Source organism: Ursus americanus, chromosome 28, assembly GCF_024610735.1.
Source record: "Ursus americanus isolate L20-20 chromosome 28, mUrsAme1.1.p, whole genome shotgun sequence".
NCBI lineage: Eukaryota > Metazoa > Chordata > Mammalia > Carnivora > Ursidae > Ursus > Ursus americanus.
Genome location: NC_142154.1, coordinates 18,441,653 through 18,453,811, shown reverse-complemented (window position 1 = coordinate 18,453,811; position 12,159 = coordinate 18,441,653). Strand labels below are relative to the sequence as shown.

The window sequence follows — 12,159 nt, the reverse complement described above, 5'->3', positions numbered from 1 at the left end:
AGTATGTTCATGGAATGGAATGCTACTCAGCAACAAAATGGAATGAATTATTAGTATGTGCAGCAGCAAGGATGGATTTTTAGAATAACTAGTGTGTGTGAAAAAAGCCAGATGAGAAAAGTACATGCTGTATGATTCCGTACATACAAAGTTCCGGAAAATACACACACTCTGGTGACTGAGGGCAGGTCCGTGGTTGGGGGCAGGGAGGGGGTAACTTTTGAGGGTGATAGATAAGTCTTGATTGTAGTTGTCTTAGTCCATTTGGGCTGCTATTAACAAAACACCATGGAATGGGTGGCTTAGAAACATTTATTTCTCGCAGTTCTGGAGGCTGGAATTCTGAGATCCAGCTGCCCGCATGGCTGGATGAGGGCCCACCTCCCCATCTCAGCCCTCCTGATATGTCTTCACATGCCCTCACTTGGAGGCTAGGGGGCTTTGTGGGGTCCCTATCATAAAGACAATAATCCCACTCAAGGGGGGCTCCACCCTCATGACCAAATCACCTCCCAAAGGCCCCACCTGCTAATTGTATCATCTTGGAGATTAGGATTTCAGCATATGAGTTTGGTTTGGGCAGGGACACAAACATTCAGACTATAGCAGTGACGTATTTAATACAAATATCAAAATGCGAGGCACCTGGGTGGCTCAGTCAGTTAAGTGGCCGCCTCCAGCTCAGTCATGATCCTGGAGTTCCCGGATCGAGTCCTGCATCAGGCTCCCTGCTCAATGGGGAGTCTGCTTCTCCCTCGGTCCCTTGCCCTGCTTTCATGCTCTCTCTCACTCTCTCGCTCTCAAATAAATGAATAGGATCTTTAAAAACAACAGCATATATCAAAACTTATCAGATCGTACATTTAGAACACGTGCGGTTTATCATATATCAATAGACCTCAATAAAACTGCGTTCAAAACTTCTTTTTGCTCAAATAACAGGCAAGATTTCTGGCCCCTGACTGGCCCCTGATAGGACAGGTGGTTCCAGTGCAGGGTCAGAGCTCTCTGTGGGATCTTTGAGTTTCTGTCAGCTTTGCTCTCTTGACATCACAAAATTTCACAAAGGACTAAAACAGGGGTGGTTTGGGCCTGGCGTATGTTCCAGGCAAGCGTCATGGGCAGCTCCTGTCTGAGCCTAAGTTACACAGCTTCTCACACTTGCCTCTGATGTTTGCCCTCTTTTAACCCAAGCACTTGGCTCTATTACTACGAAATATTTAGAAATAAAATGGATTTTGCAATGGCATAGATGTTTTTTCTCATTTAATCAAATAACGTATTTATTGGAAAATGTCAGGAAACCCAGAACATGTAGAGAAGAAAACAAATTAAACTAGGTCAGTAGAATTTCCCTATTATTTTCAGCTTCACTGAAATGATTGAACTTTTCTGTCGCGCAGCAGGGCTAGTTGAAACTTAAGACCATTTCTAGCCTACAAGAGACTCATTTCAGACCAAAAGACACCTACAGATTGAAAGTGAGGGGATGGAGACACACTTATGCAAAAGGATGCCAAAAGAAAGCCAGGGTAGCAATCCTTATATTGGACAAGTTAGACTTTAAAATGAAGACTATAACAAAAAACAAAGAAGGACACTGTATAATAGTAAAGGGGACAATCCAGCAAGAAGATCTAACAATTGTAAATATTTATGCACCTAACATGGGAGCACCCAAATACATAAAACAATTAATGACAAACATAAAAGAAATAATTGGTAGTAACTCAACAATAGTAGGGGACATTAACACCCCGCTTACACTGACGGACAGATGATCCAAACAGAAAACAAGGGAACAGTGGCTTTGAATGACACACTGGACCAGAGAGATATAACAGACATATTTAGAACATTCCATCCTAAAACAACAGAATACACATTCTTCTCAAGTGAACATTGAACATTTTCCAGAACAGATCATATGTTAGGCCACAAAACAAACCCCAGCAAATTCAAAAACGTTGAAGTCATACCATGCATCTTTTCTGACCACAACTCTATGAAACGAGAAATCACCCACAAGAAAAAATCTGGAAAGACCACAAATGCATGGAGGTGAAATAACAAGCTACATAATGAATAAATGAATAGATGATGAATCAACCAGGTCAACCAGGAAATCAAATAAGAAATAAACAATTATGTGGAAACAAATGAAAATGAAATGCTCCAAAATCTTTGGGATGCAGCAAAAGTAGTTCTAAGAGGGAAGTTTCTAGGAATACAGGCCAACCTCAAAAAAGCAAGAAAGATCTCAAATAAACAACCTAACCTTCCACCTAAAGGAGCTAGAAAAAGAAGAACAAACAAAATCCAAACCCAGCAAAAGGAAAGAAAGAATAAAGATGAGAGCAGAAACAAATGATATAGGAACTAAACAATAAAGCAGATCGATGAAGCCAGGAGCTGGTTCTTTGAAGAGGTAAACAAAATTGATAAACCTCTAGCAAGAATCATTAAAAAAAAGAGAGAGAAAAGACCCAAATAAAATTACTAATGAAAAAGGAGAAATAACAACCAACACCACAGAAATACAAACAATAGTAACAGAATATTATGAAAACCTACATGCCAACAAATCGGACAACTTAGAAGAAATGGATAAATTCCTAGAAACGTATAAACTACCAAACTAAAGCAGGAAGAAATAGAAAATTTGAGCAGACAGAAATCACCAGCACAGAAATTGAGTCAGTAATCAAAACACTCCCAACAAACGTAAGTCCAGGACCAGACAGCTTCACAGGCAAATTCCACCAAACATTTCAAGAAGAGTTAATACCCATTCTCCTCAAACTATTCCAAAGAATACAAGAGGAAGGAAAACTTCCAAATTCATTTTATGAGACCAGTATCACCCTGATTCCAAAACCAGATAAAGACACACACACACACACAAGAGAACAACAGGCCCATATCTCTCATGAATATAGATGCAAAAATCCTCAACAAAATGTTAGGAAACCTAATCCAACAATATATTAAAAAATCATACACGACGATCAAGTGGGATTTATTCCCAGAATGCTAGGGTGGTTTAACATTCACAAAATGTTCAGTGTGATATGTCACATCAGTAAGAGAAAGGATAAAAATGATATGATCATGTCCATAGGTACAGAAAAAGCACTGGACAAAGTACAACATCATTCATGTTAAAAACCCTCAACAAAGTAGGTTTAGACGAAACATACTTCAACAAAATAAAGGCCATATATGACAAGCCCACACCCAACATCATAGTCAATGGTGAAAAACTGAGAGCCTTTCCCCTAAGGTCAGGAACAAGACAAGAATGTCCACTCTCACACTTTTATTCAACATAGTACTGGGAGTCCTAGCCACAGCAATCAGACAGAAAAAGAAATAAAAGGCATTCGAATTGGTAAGGAAGAAGTGAAACTCTCACTATTTACAGGTGACATAATAACACATATAGAAAATCCTAGACTCTACCAAAATACCATTAAAACTGATAAATGAGTTCAGTAAGGTTGCAGTATACAAAACCAATGAGCAGAAATCTGTTGCATTCCTAGATGCTAATTATGAGGCGGCAGAAAGTGAAATTAAGAAAATACTCCCATTTACAATTTTACCAAAACCAATGAAATTTCTAGGAATAAACTTAACCAAAGAGGTGAAAGACCTGTACTCTGAAAACTATAAAACACTGGCAAAAGAGATTCAAGATGACACAAAGAAATGTAAAGACATTCCAGGCTCATGGATTGGAAGAAGAAATATTGTTAAAATGGCCATACTACGCAAAGCAATTGACAGATTTAATGCAATCCCTATCAAAATACCAGCAGCATTTTTCAGAGAGCTGGACTGAACAGTTGTAGATTCTACATGGAACCACAGAAGAGTTTGACTAGCCAAAGCAATCTTGAAAAAGAAAAACAAAACTGGAGGTATCACAACTCCAGAGTTCAAGTTACATTACAAAGTGGTAGTAATGAAAACCGTATGATCTGGCATAAAAATAGACACACAGATTTATAGAATAGAACAGAGAACCCAGAAATAAACCCACAATTATATGACCAGTTAATCTTCGACAAAGGAGGAATATCAAATGGGAAAAAGACAGTCCTTTCAACAATTGGTGTTGGGAAAACCGATCAGCTACGTGCAAAGGAATAAAACTGGACCACTTTCTCACACCGTACACAAAAATGAGCTCAAAATGGGTTAAAAACCTAAACATGAGACCTGAAACCATAACAATCCTACAAGAGAGCATAGGCAGTAATCTCTCTGACATTGGCTGTAGCAACATTTTTCTAGATATGTTTCCTGAGCCAAGGGAAACAAAAGCAAAAATAAACTATTGGGACTCCATCAAAATAAAAAATTTCTGCACAGTGAAGGAAACCATCAACAAAACTAAAAGGCAACCTACAGAATGGGAGAAGATATTTGCAAATGACGTATCTGATAAAGGTTTAGTATCTAAAATGTATAAAGAATTTATACAACTCAATACCCCAAAAAAACAAATAATCCAATCAAAAATGGGCAGAAGGCATGAAAAGATGCTCAACAACGCTCATCGCTAGGGAAATACAAATCAAAACTACAATGAGATATCATCTCACACCTGTCAGAATGGCTGAAATAAAAAACACAAGAAACGAGGATGTGGAAAAATAGGCACCCTTTTGCAACAGTCGGTGGGAACGCAAATTGGTGTAGCTACTCTGGAAAACAGTACAGGGGTTCCTCAAAAAATTAAAAATAGAACTAACCTACAATCCAGCAATTGCACTACTGAGTATTAACCCAAAGAATACAAAAACACTAATTCAAAGGGATATATGTACCCCAATATTTATAGCAGCATTATTTACAAGAACCAAGATATGGAAGCAGCCCAAGTGCCCATTGATAGATGAAAGGCTAAAGAAGATGTGATGTATATATGTGATATATATATGTGATATATATATATATATATCACATATATGTGATATATATCATATCATATATCATACATATGATATATATATATGCCGTTTATGGCTGAATAATAAGAATGAAGTCTTGTCATTTGCAACAATGTGGATGGAGCTAGAGAGTATTAAAGTGAAATAAGTCAGAGAAAGACAAATACCATATGATCTCACTCATATGTAGAATTTAAGAAACAAAACAAATGGGCAGAGGAGAAATACGAGACAGAAAGAGACAAACCAAGGAACAGACCCTTAACTAGAGAACAAACTGATGGTTACCAGAGGGGAGGTGGGGGCGGGGGGAGGAGCAAAATACGAGATGGGGATTCAAGAGTACACTTGTCATGATGGAAACAAGTCAAATAATTTTTTAAAAGACCACTTCTAGTCTGTGATAATAAAGCATGTTGTCTTTGAGTCTTCTCTTCCATTTGCCAGGCAGGAGGGCACATTTTCAGAGTGCCCTCTGAATTCAAGTGTGTGTGCATGGAGGGACCTTTCTAGGGGGGACACAACAAAGGCAAACATTATACGCAGATGACCATGTCACCCACAGTTCATATGACTGCAAACGTGTTAAAGGTGGCGTTTGGAGGAGAGTCGCGAAGACAACGTTTGGACCTCGAACTTCTGCTTGGAGGGCTGGCAGACGAACCTCTCCAATATGGACTCTGCAGCTGTGACCCCAGGCGGATGCAGGAGGTTAAAATTTCTCCCTTAGTGTCTACTGCCACGTGCAATCAGCTGACACTGGCTGGTCGTTTTCACTGGTGGGGGAAATCGACCCATTTCCCACATGAAAGCAGAGATCCATGGTCTCAAAACTCTCTGTGTAACAGAATCTCACAGGGCGCTTGTTAAAACAACAGACACAGGTCACACTTCCTGTGTTTCTCATTCAGCTTCAAGATGCAAGGGGTCCCTTCTAACCAGCCCTTTAGTTCAACTCCTCGCATTTTACAGTTTCACCAACTAGTTAGCCACAGGTGCAAGACCAGGGTATCACCTTGGAAAATTCTGGTGAAGTCAGGTCATTAGAAACAGGTTATTAATAACCATAAAATAAAAAATCTGACCATTGTTCTCTTTGAGTCCAAGATTATAGATCCGCACTTAACAGAAATAGCTATATACCACAAGAGGGCGCCGTTGTCACAATGTTCTTGTACTGCCCCTGACCCTCTTCACCGTGTTTAATACTGTGTTGTCTAAGAAAATTTTGAAAGATTGATTCTTTCTTTTGTGTGCTTAAAGGCACAAACTCAAAAAAGACATGGCAAGAGGCCCTAAGATCATGGAAGAGCCAGGAATATAGTACAAGGAGGAACCAGGATTAAAAAAAGGGGGGGGGGGGAGAAATAGATTCTGAAAAAAGTATGGGAAGTTTGATGGCTTGGGAAGGCTCTTAATGACATTTCCATGCTGGTAGAACACTTGTAATGACGTGTTAAGGAAACTACATAGTAAAATTTTGATTAGACCTCTGAAATATTCATTTTAACTGATAGCTAAGGGGTGAGAGACAAAACCTGGGGGATTCTTAGAATCTGAGGCGTTCTGGGCTGGGGTGTTGGCTAATTGGTTGGTGGCTAACCGGTTTCATCTCTCTGGGTCCCAGTTCCCACTTCCATTAAACAAGAGCAATTGCACCAAATAAGGTGTCAGAGAGAACCCACGGTCTTTAGTCATCAGTGCTCTGCTAACATCATCTTGGGGCTTCAGCCGGTGGGAAATTGGTAGCTTTTCTTGGACGGTTCGATAGATAATACAATCACCTAACAAAAAATCAAATGAATATTTAAGTCTCCACTGGGAAATCTCCCATTTTTACTTTCAACCACCAAGCCCCACACCTGGAGGTTTTTGTTTTGCTTTGTTTTTAATTTTTAAAAAAGATTTGCTTATTTATTTTAGAGAGCAAGAGAGCGAGCACGCGAGTGGGGAGGGGGGAAATGGGGAGAGAAACCCAAGCAGACTCCCGTGTAGCACGGAGCCCAATGCAGGGTTCGATCTCAGGACCCGGAGAGTGTGACCTGAGCTGAAATCAAGAGTTGGACGCTCAACCGACTGAGCCACCCAGGAGCCCCCAAAACCTGGAGATTTTATTCTCTTCTTTCTTGTGCACCCTTTGGTGTTTTGTTACGAAAACACAACCAAAATTCTTATTCCATCTGCTCTTTGTTCTGTCCCCCTTCCATCTCAGCGGGGAGGGGGCACTTGCTTGCTTTGCTTTACATCAGCAGCCGATTTCATTCTCTGGTGGATGCCCTGTTGTTTATGTCTCCATTATTATTTCTTCCCACGAGAGGAAATGGACACTTGGGTTTCCTCTTTAAAGTGTCACAAACACTGTGGCAGAGAATAACCATGTGCAAGTGTCATTTGGTACTGCTATGGCTGGAGGACAAATTCTCAGAAGTGGCATTGCTGGGTTCAAACTCAATGCACTCATAACTTGCAGTTTTGCCCAAATTGCCCTCCACGTGGGTTGTAAGACTCTGCTCCCAGACTGTTGGGAAGCCCCTTTCTCCAGACTCTCCAACAGAGTGCATTGTCATACCATTTTTATTTTAAACTCCTGTAGAGACCTTAATAGCAAGTCTGGATAATCATCCTTCTAACTCATTGGATGGGTGATGGGAGGGTTTATGACCCCGGCATGGGCACCCTAGGACGACAACAGCGCGTGTGAAAGCTCAGTGACATGGGGCCCTCTGAGCAGGTTGATGTCGTTGATGTTTTCCTATTCTTGCTCTGCCCTTTATGTGTTTTTGGATCTGAATTTCTGCTCCTCAATTCAGAGCTTAAACCTTCTTCTGCAACTTGAATATTCCCCCCCCAAGCAATTTTATGCTTCATTAGGCCGTGAATAAAAACAGAGAGAGTCCGACCAGCACATCGATCTGGAGCATTTCCACAAGGCACCCAGGCCTGACCACTGTCTGTGGCCCTCAGGTGGCCATGCTGCTGACCGGCTGACCAGTGCATGGGTTCTGATGGTGGCGGGGGGGAGGCGGGGAGGAGGACTCCCTCCCTCCCTCCCTCCTGTGGACTGGAAGCTTTGTCTTTGTGCAAACTTTCCAGCTGTGGAAACTCTGGCACCGCTCTAAAGATTAATGGCATTTCTTGGCAAAGGATGGGAAAGGCAAACTTCTCTGCTATTCAAGGATTAAGTCTTAGCCTAGAAGCAAACTGTCCCCGGCCTCTGCAGTGAGTTTATCTCCCAGAGAACATTCAGGCGGTTTCTCAATAGCGCCTGTGCCGGCGTCAGCCAATGTTTTCTAGTTAGTAAGATTACATCCCATCCGGCCAGCACCCAGAGCCGTGCTGAATTTCTTCTGTCTCTCAAACACACACATAATGACTCAGTATCTGACAGAAAGAATGGACAAAGCTGATAAGCAGACCAAGGAAGCATGAAGAACATTCTAGCACAACCAGTGTCCGAGCCATTCCTGTCTGGAAGCCAGAACATAAGCCATAGTCGCTTGCCCTTTCCTGCGTCTGCCTGGAAATGCTGCAAACAGAAGGAAATATTGAGCAAAAGTAATTAGCTAATGAGGACCTTAAATGCCCGTTTAATAGTGCCATTAATAATAAAGCAAAGTTTTATTGGGTTAATAGAGGTTAAGTGGCAATCTTAGTAAAATGGTCATTATAGATTTTCTTCTTCGCAGGCAATGAACAGAACCTTCTGAAAAGACGGATTATAACTCCCTCCGCTGCGTTTGCTGTTTCTCAAAAGAGGTATTTCTAAAGGTCTTAAAAAATGATTACCACTTTTTGCGGGGCCCCCGTCTGCGGCAGGAGTCCAGGAGTTGCGTCTTTAAAGAAGCCCTTACAGGGAACTCTGTCAGTTGCTCAAGGCTTGCTGCCAACAAACAATTGAGGTATTTACCAAAGGTTTCCAAGAAATTGCTGCAAATTATATGAAATGTTATACCTGTTACAGGCGTTCAATGTATTAGCAACAGAAAAAAATGTAACGCGCGTGGGGACAGAGTAGCAATTTGTGAGAAAGTGCCCAGGATCGTAGGTGGAGGTGAATTTTAATGATATGTCGCAGAGAATCACACTGCATGAAAGCAGAAAGGAAGTCAGATAATGTGGCGTTTTTTGAACAAATTGCTAAATGTTGGTGTAGAATCACTGAGAAGGAGCTTCTAACGTGATCCATGGAAAGACCCATTTGGACCCCAGAACACTGAGACCCTGAGGCGGGACATAGCTTGTCTGGGTGGGACTTCCTCGCGTAGAAGGAAGACCGGAGGCCCCACTCGGTCCCTGCTCCAGGCCAGGCCCCCATCTCAGGTGGGGTGTGTGCCCTTAGCAGCCTTCATCTTTCAATAACTCTCTAGTCTGGGGTTTCTCTTTACAGGTTTTTCTGATTGTGGTTAACACCACTCCTTTTTTTTTTTCTTCTTTTTAATGATTTTATTTATTTATTTGAGCGAGAGAGAGAGCACCAGCGGGGTGGGGGGAGAGAAGCAGAGGGAGAAGCAGACTCCCCGCTAAGCAGGGAGCCCATCGCAGGGCTCGATCCCAGGACCCTGTGATCAGGACCTGAGCCGAAGGCAGATGTTAAACCGACTGAGCCACCTGGGGGTCCCAACACCACTCCCTTTTTAAATGAGAAAAATGGTCAACGAGTCCCTGAACTTAAGAGAGAGGGCTCCTACAGCAGTGAAATTGAGAAATAGTTCTTTCCTCAGTTTACTGAGGCTAAATGCCTATGAAAGCTGGTCAACCTGACTTCTCTCCACCTTTAAAAATAAATTAGGGGGGCTCCTGGGTGGCACAGCGTTTGGGCGTCTGCCTTCGGCTCAGGGCGTGATCCCGGCGTTCTGGGATTGAGCCCCACATCAGGCTCCTCCGCTATGAGCCTGCTTCTTCCTCTCTCACTCCCCCTGCTTGTGTTCCCTCTCTCGCTGGCTGTCTCTATCTCTGTCGAATAAATAAATAAAATTTTTTTTAAAAAAATAAATAAATAAAAATAAATTAGGGAGAGGGAGACATAGGGGTGGGGAGCTGCCTGGTCCGGAGGTGGTTTGAGGAGGGTGCATGCGTGTGCAGGAGTCTTAGAGGCACACCATCCTCCCTAGATCCTTGCTGGTAATGGCTGCGCACGGGCCCATAGGGCTGGTGTCTAGGCAGGCAGGCCTCCATACTGGACTTACCTACCCGCTTTGGCCCTTTGGGCTTCTGGCTGTCACTGAAGTCCTTGGTTCCAGGCATTGGCCTCCGGCTATGAAATGCCCATCTAGGCCAGCTCTGCCTCCAATTCAGGCCTCAGCAGAGGCCCTCCGTGGGTCTGACACCTTTACATCCTTCCCTAGGAGAACTCCCTCAGCTTCACCATTCAGCTGCTGCTTCCAGCTGTGCCGGGGCGTCCCCTCCCTATCCCCAGGCCACACTTGGGATGTGATCCCTGCCCCGGTATGGAGGCCCCTGAGGCCCCTGGCTGACTTCTACAGGACCTTGGCTCTCCTGTCCTCCCACCATCCCCCAGACTGGCATTCCCCTGCTTTTCCGGGGAGGACTTCACCTATGTCACGTTGTCCTGGTCCAGGCTTTTCAAAACCTTCAGGCTCAGGCTTTACGGAGAACAGGGAGTCTTCTAAATCATGAAGGAGATGCTTCCATTGGGTCTGCAGATGAGACAAGTGAGGATATTGATCTCGGGACACAGGGACAGCTAGGAACCAAGGAATTGAGGAGGACAAAACATTCCAAATCCTCACAACGTTAAGTCCCATCCTGTTTATGTACTTTTCATCAGATTTCACCCTAGAAGAGGAAATATAGAGACGTTTAAAGCAGGTTAGAAAATATTGAACTCATTAAGTATGTCACCAAATTGAACATCTGTGTCTTGCCAGATTTGTGCTTTATGGAAATCATTGTGAATTATGGGGCTGTTGCTGAATTTGGGGGCATCTGGTGACTACTTGGCATTTGTGGCTTATGGTCTTACTGGAAACCCCTTTGGATGGTTTTCGAGCCTATAATTCATGGTTATATGTTCTGTATTTTTCCCAAGACTACTGCTGGAGTCCTGTGTTCACTGCATAATGAGCATTTTATTTTTAGATGTGGATCACCTCTTAGGGAGGGAGTCTGGGGAAGGTGGGTAATGAACTATTTTTGACATAAATAATAAGTGCCAAAGAATGTGGTAATATCCAAAGAATAAAACAACAGTGACCGCCATTCAATTGCAGAGACCGTGTCTGTATCTCCCACAACTTGCCACTTTCAATTGTGTAATATTTCAAACATTTGGTCATGTTAACAACGAGGAAAGATGCAAAGGATTACCCCAAGCATGCTTACTTTCTGTCCCTAATTCCTGGGTTCATTTGATGAAATGAAGGGAACCTGTCAGGCCCAGGAAAACACTTTGCTCTCCAGGAGTTTCATTAGAAAACCCCAACATATTGGCGACTAAGTAACAAGACTAATATTTACTCTATACAAACATTTGTTGTATGGACACTTTCTCAGTTTTTGTAGCTTTAGCTGAGTTTTTTTTTTTTTCTAAGAGGAAATGTATAAAATTTAAACTCCATCCTAGAGATCCGTTATTCAAAACCTCTCTTTAGAAATCCACAGCACTTTTATGGATGAATGATGTAAAAATATTGACAAAGATTCAGGTAGGTCAGGGGTACTAACCGACTATCTGCCTACAAAGAATGTAAATAAAAGTAGTGTTTACCATCCAGAGTATTAACATCACCTTCCATTTCTCCAACATCCGTTAAATGCTAGTACTGTTAGGAGCTTGGACATAAAATATAGCTTTTTTTTTTTTTTTTTTTTTTTTTTTTGTAGCTTAGAAACTAGGGGCAGGGAACAAGGTAAGTGAATTCACGGTTCACTCTGCAAGCATGCACGTCTCAAACGGCTCCTGAACTGTTTATTCTATATGCGCTTGCTCCTGCCCACATAACGGCGGGAACAAAGGTACAGTGTGAATCGGGAAGACGCGGAGAAGGTAGACGGTCAGGTCCGCCTGGCTGGAGGGCAGGGCGTGGGGAGTGAGGTTTATCTGAGGACAGTTTCAGCAGAAGGAACGAGCGCTTCGTGCAGAGTTCGGGGACCAAGAAGCCCCTTCTTCAAAAATCCCTCTTCAGATTGACGCTAGCAGGGCATCTCGCAGGATGGGGCCGCCTGGCGGGCATGGTCCCCG

The 12,159-nt window shown here is 42.7% G+C and overlaps 1 protein-coding gene across 1 annotated transcript in view; it reads left to right on the top strand.

Moving 5' to 3' along the window:
• The window catches only part of SELENOS (selenoprotein S), a 53,139-nt gene extending 41,953 nt beyond the window's left edge, over positions 1–11,186 (top strand). Inside the window, exon 5 of the mRNA XM_045795379.2 lies at positions 8,645–11,186. Coding sequence (XP_045651335.1) covers positions 8,645–8,724 — 80 coding nt within the window. The 3' untranslated portion in view covers positions 8,725–11,186. The remainder of the gene's footprint in view (positions 1–8,644) is intronic.
• The last annotated feature ends 973 nt before the right edge of the window (positions 11,187–12,159 follow it).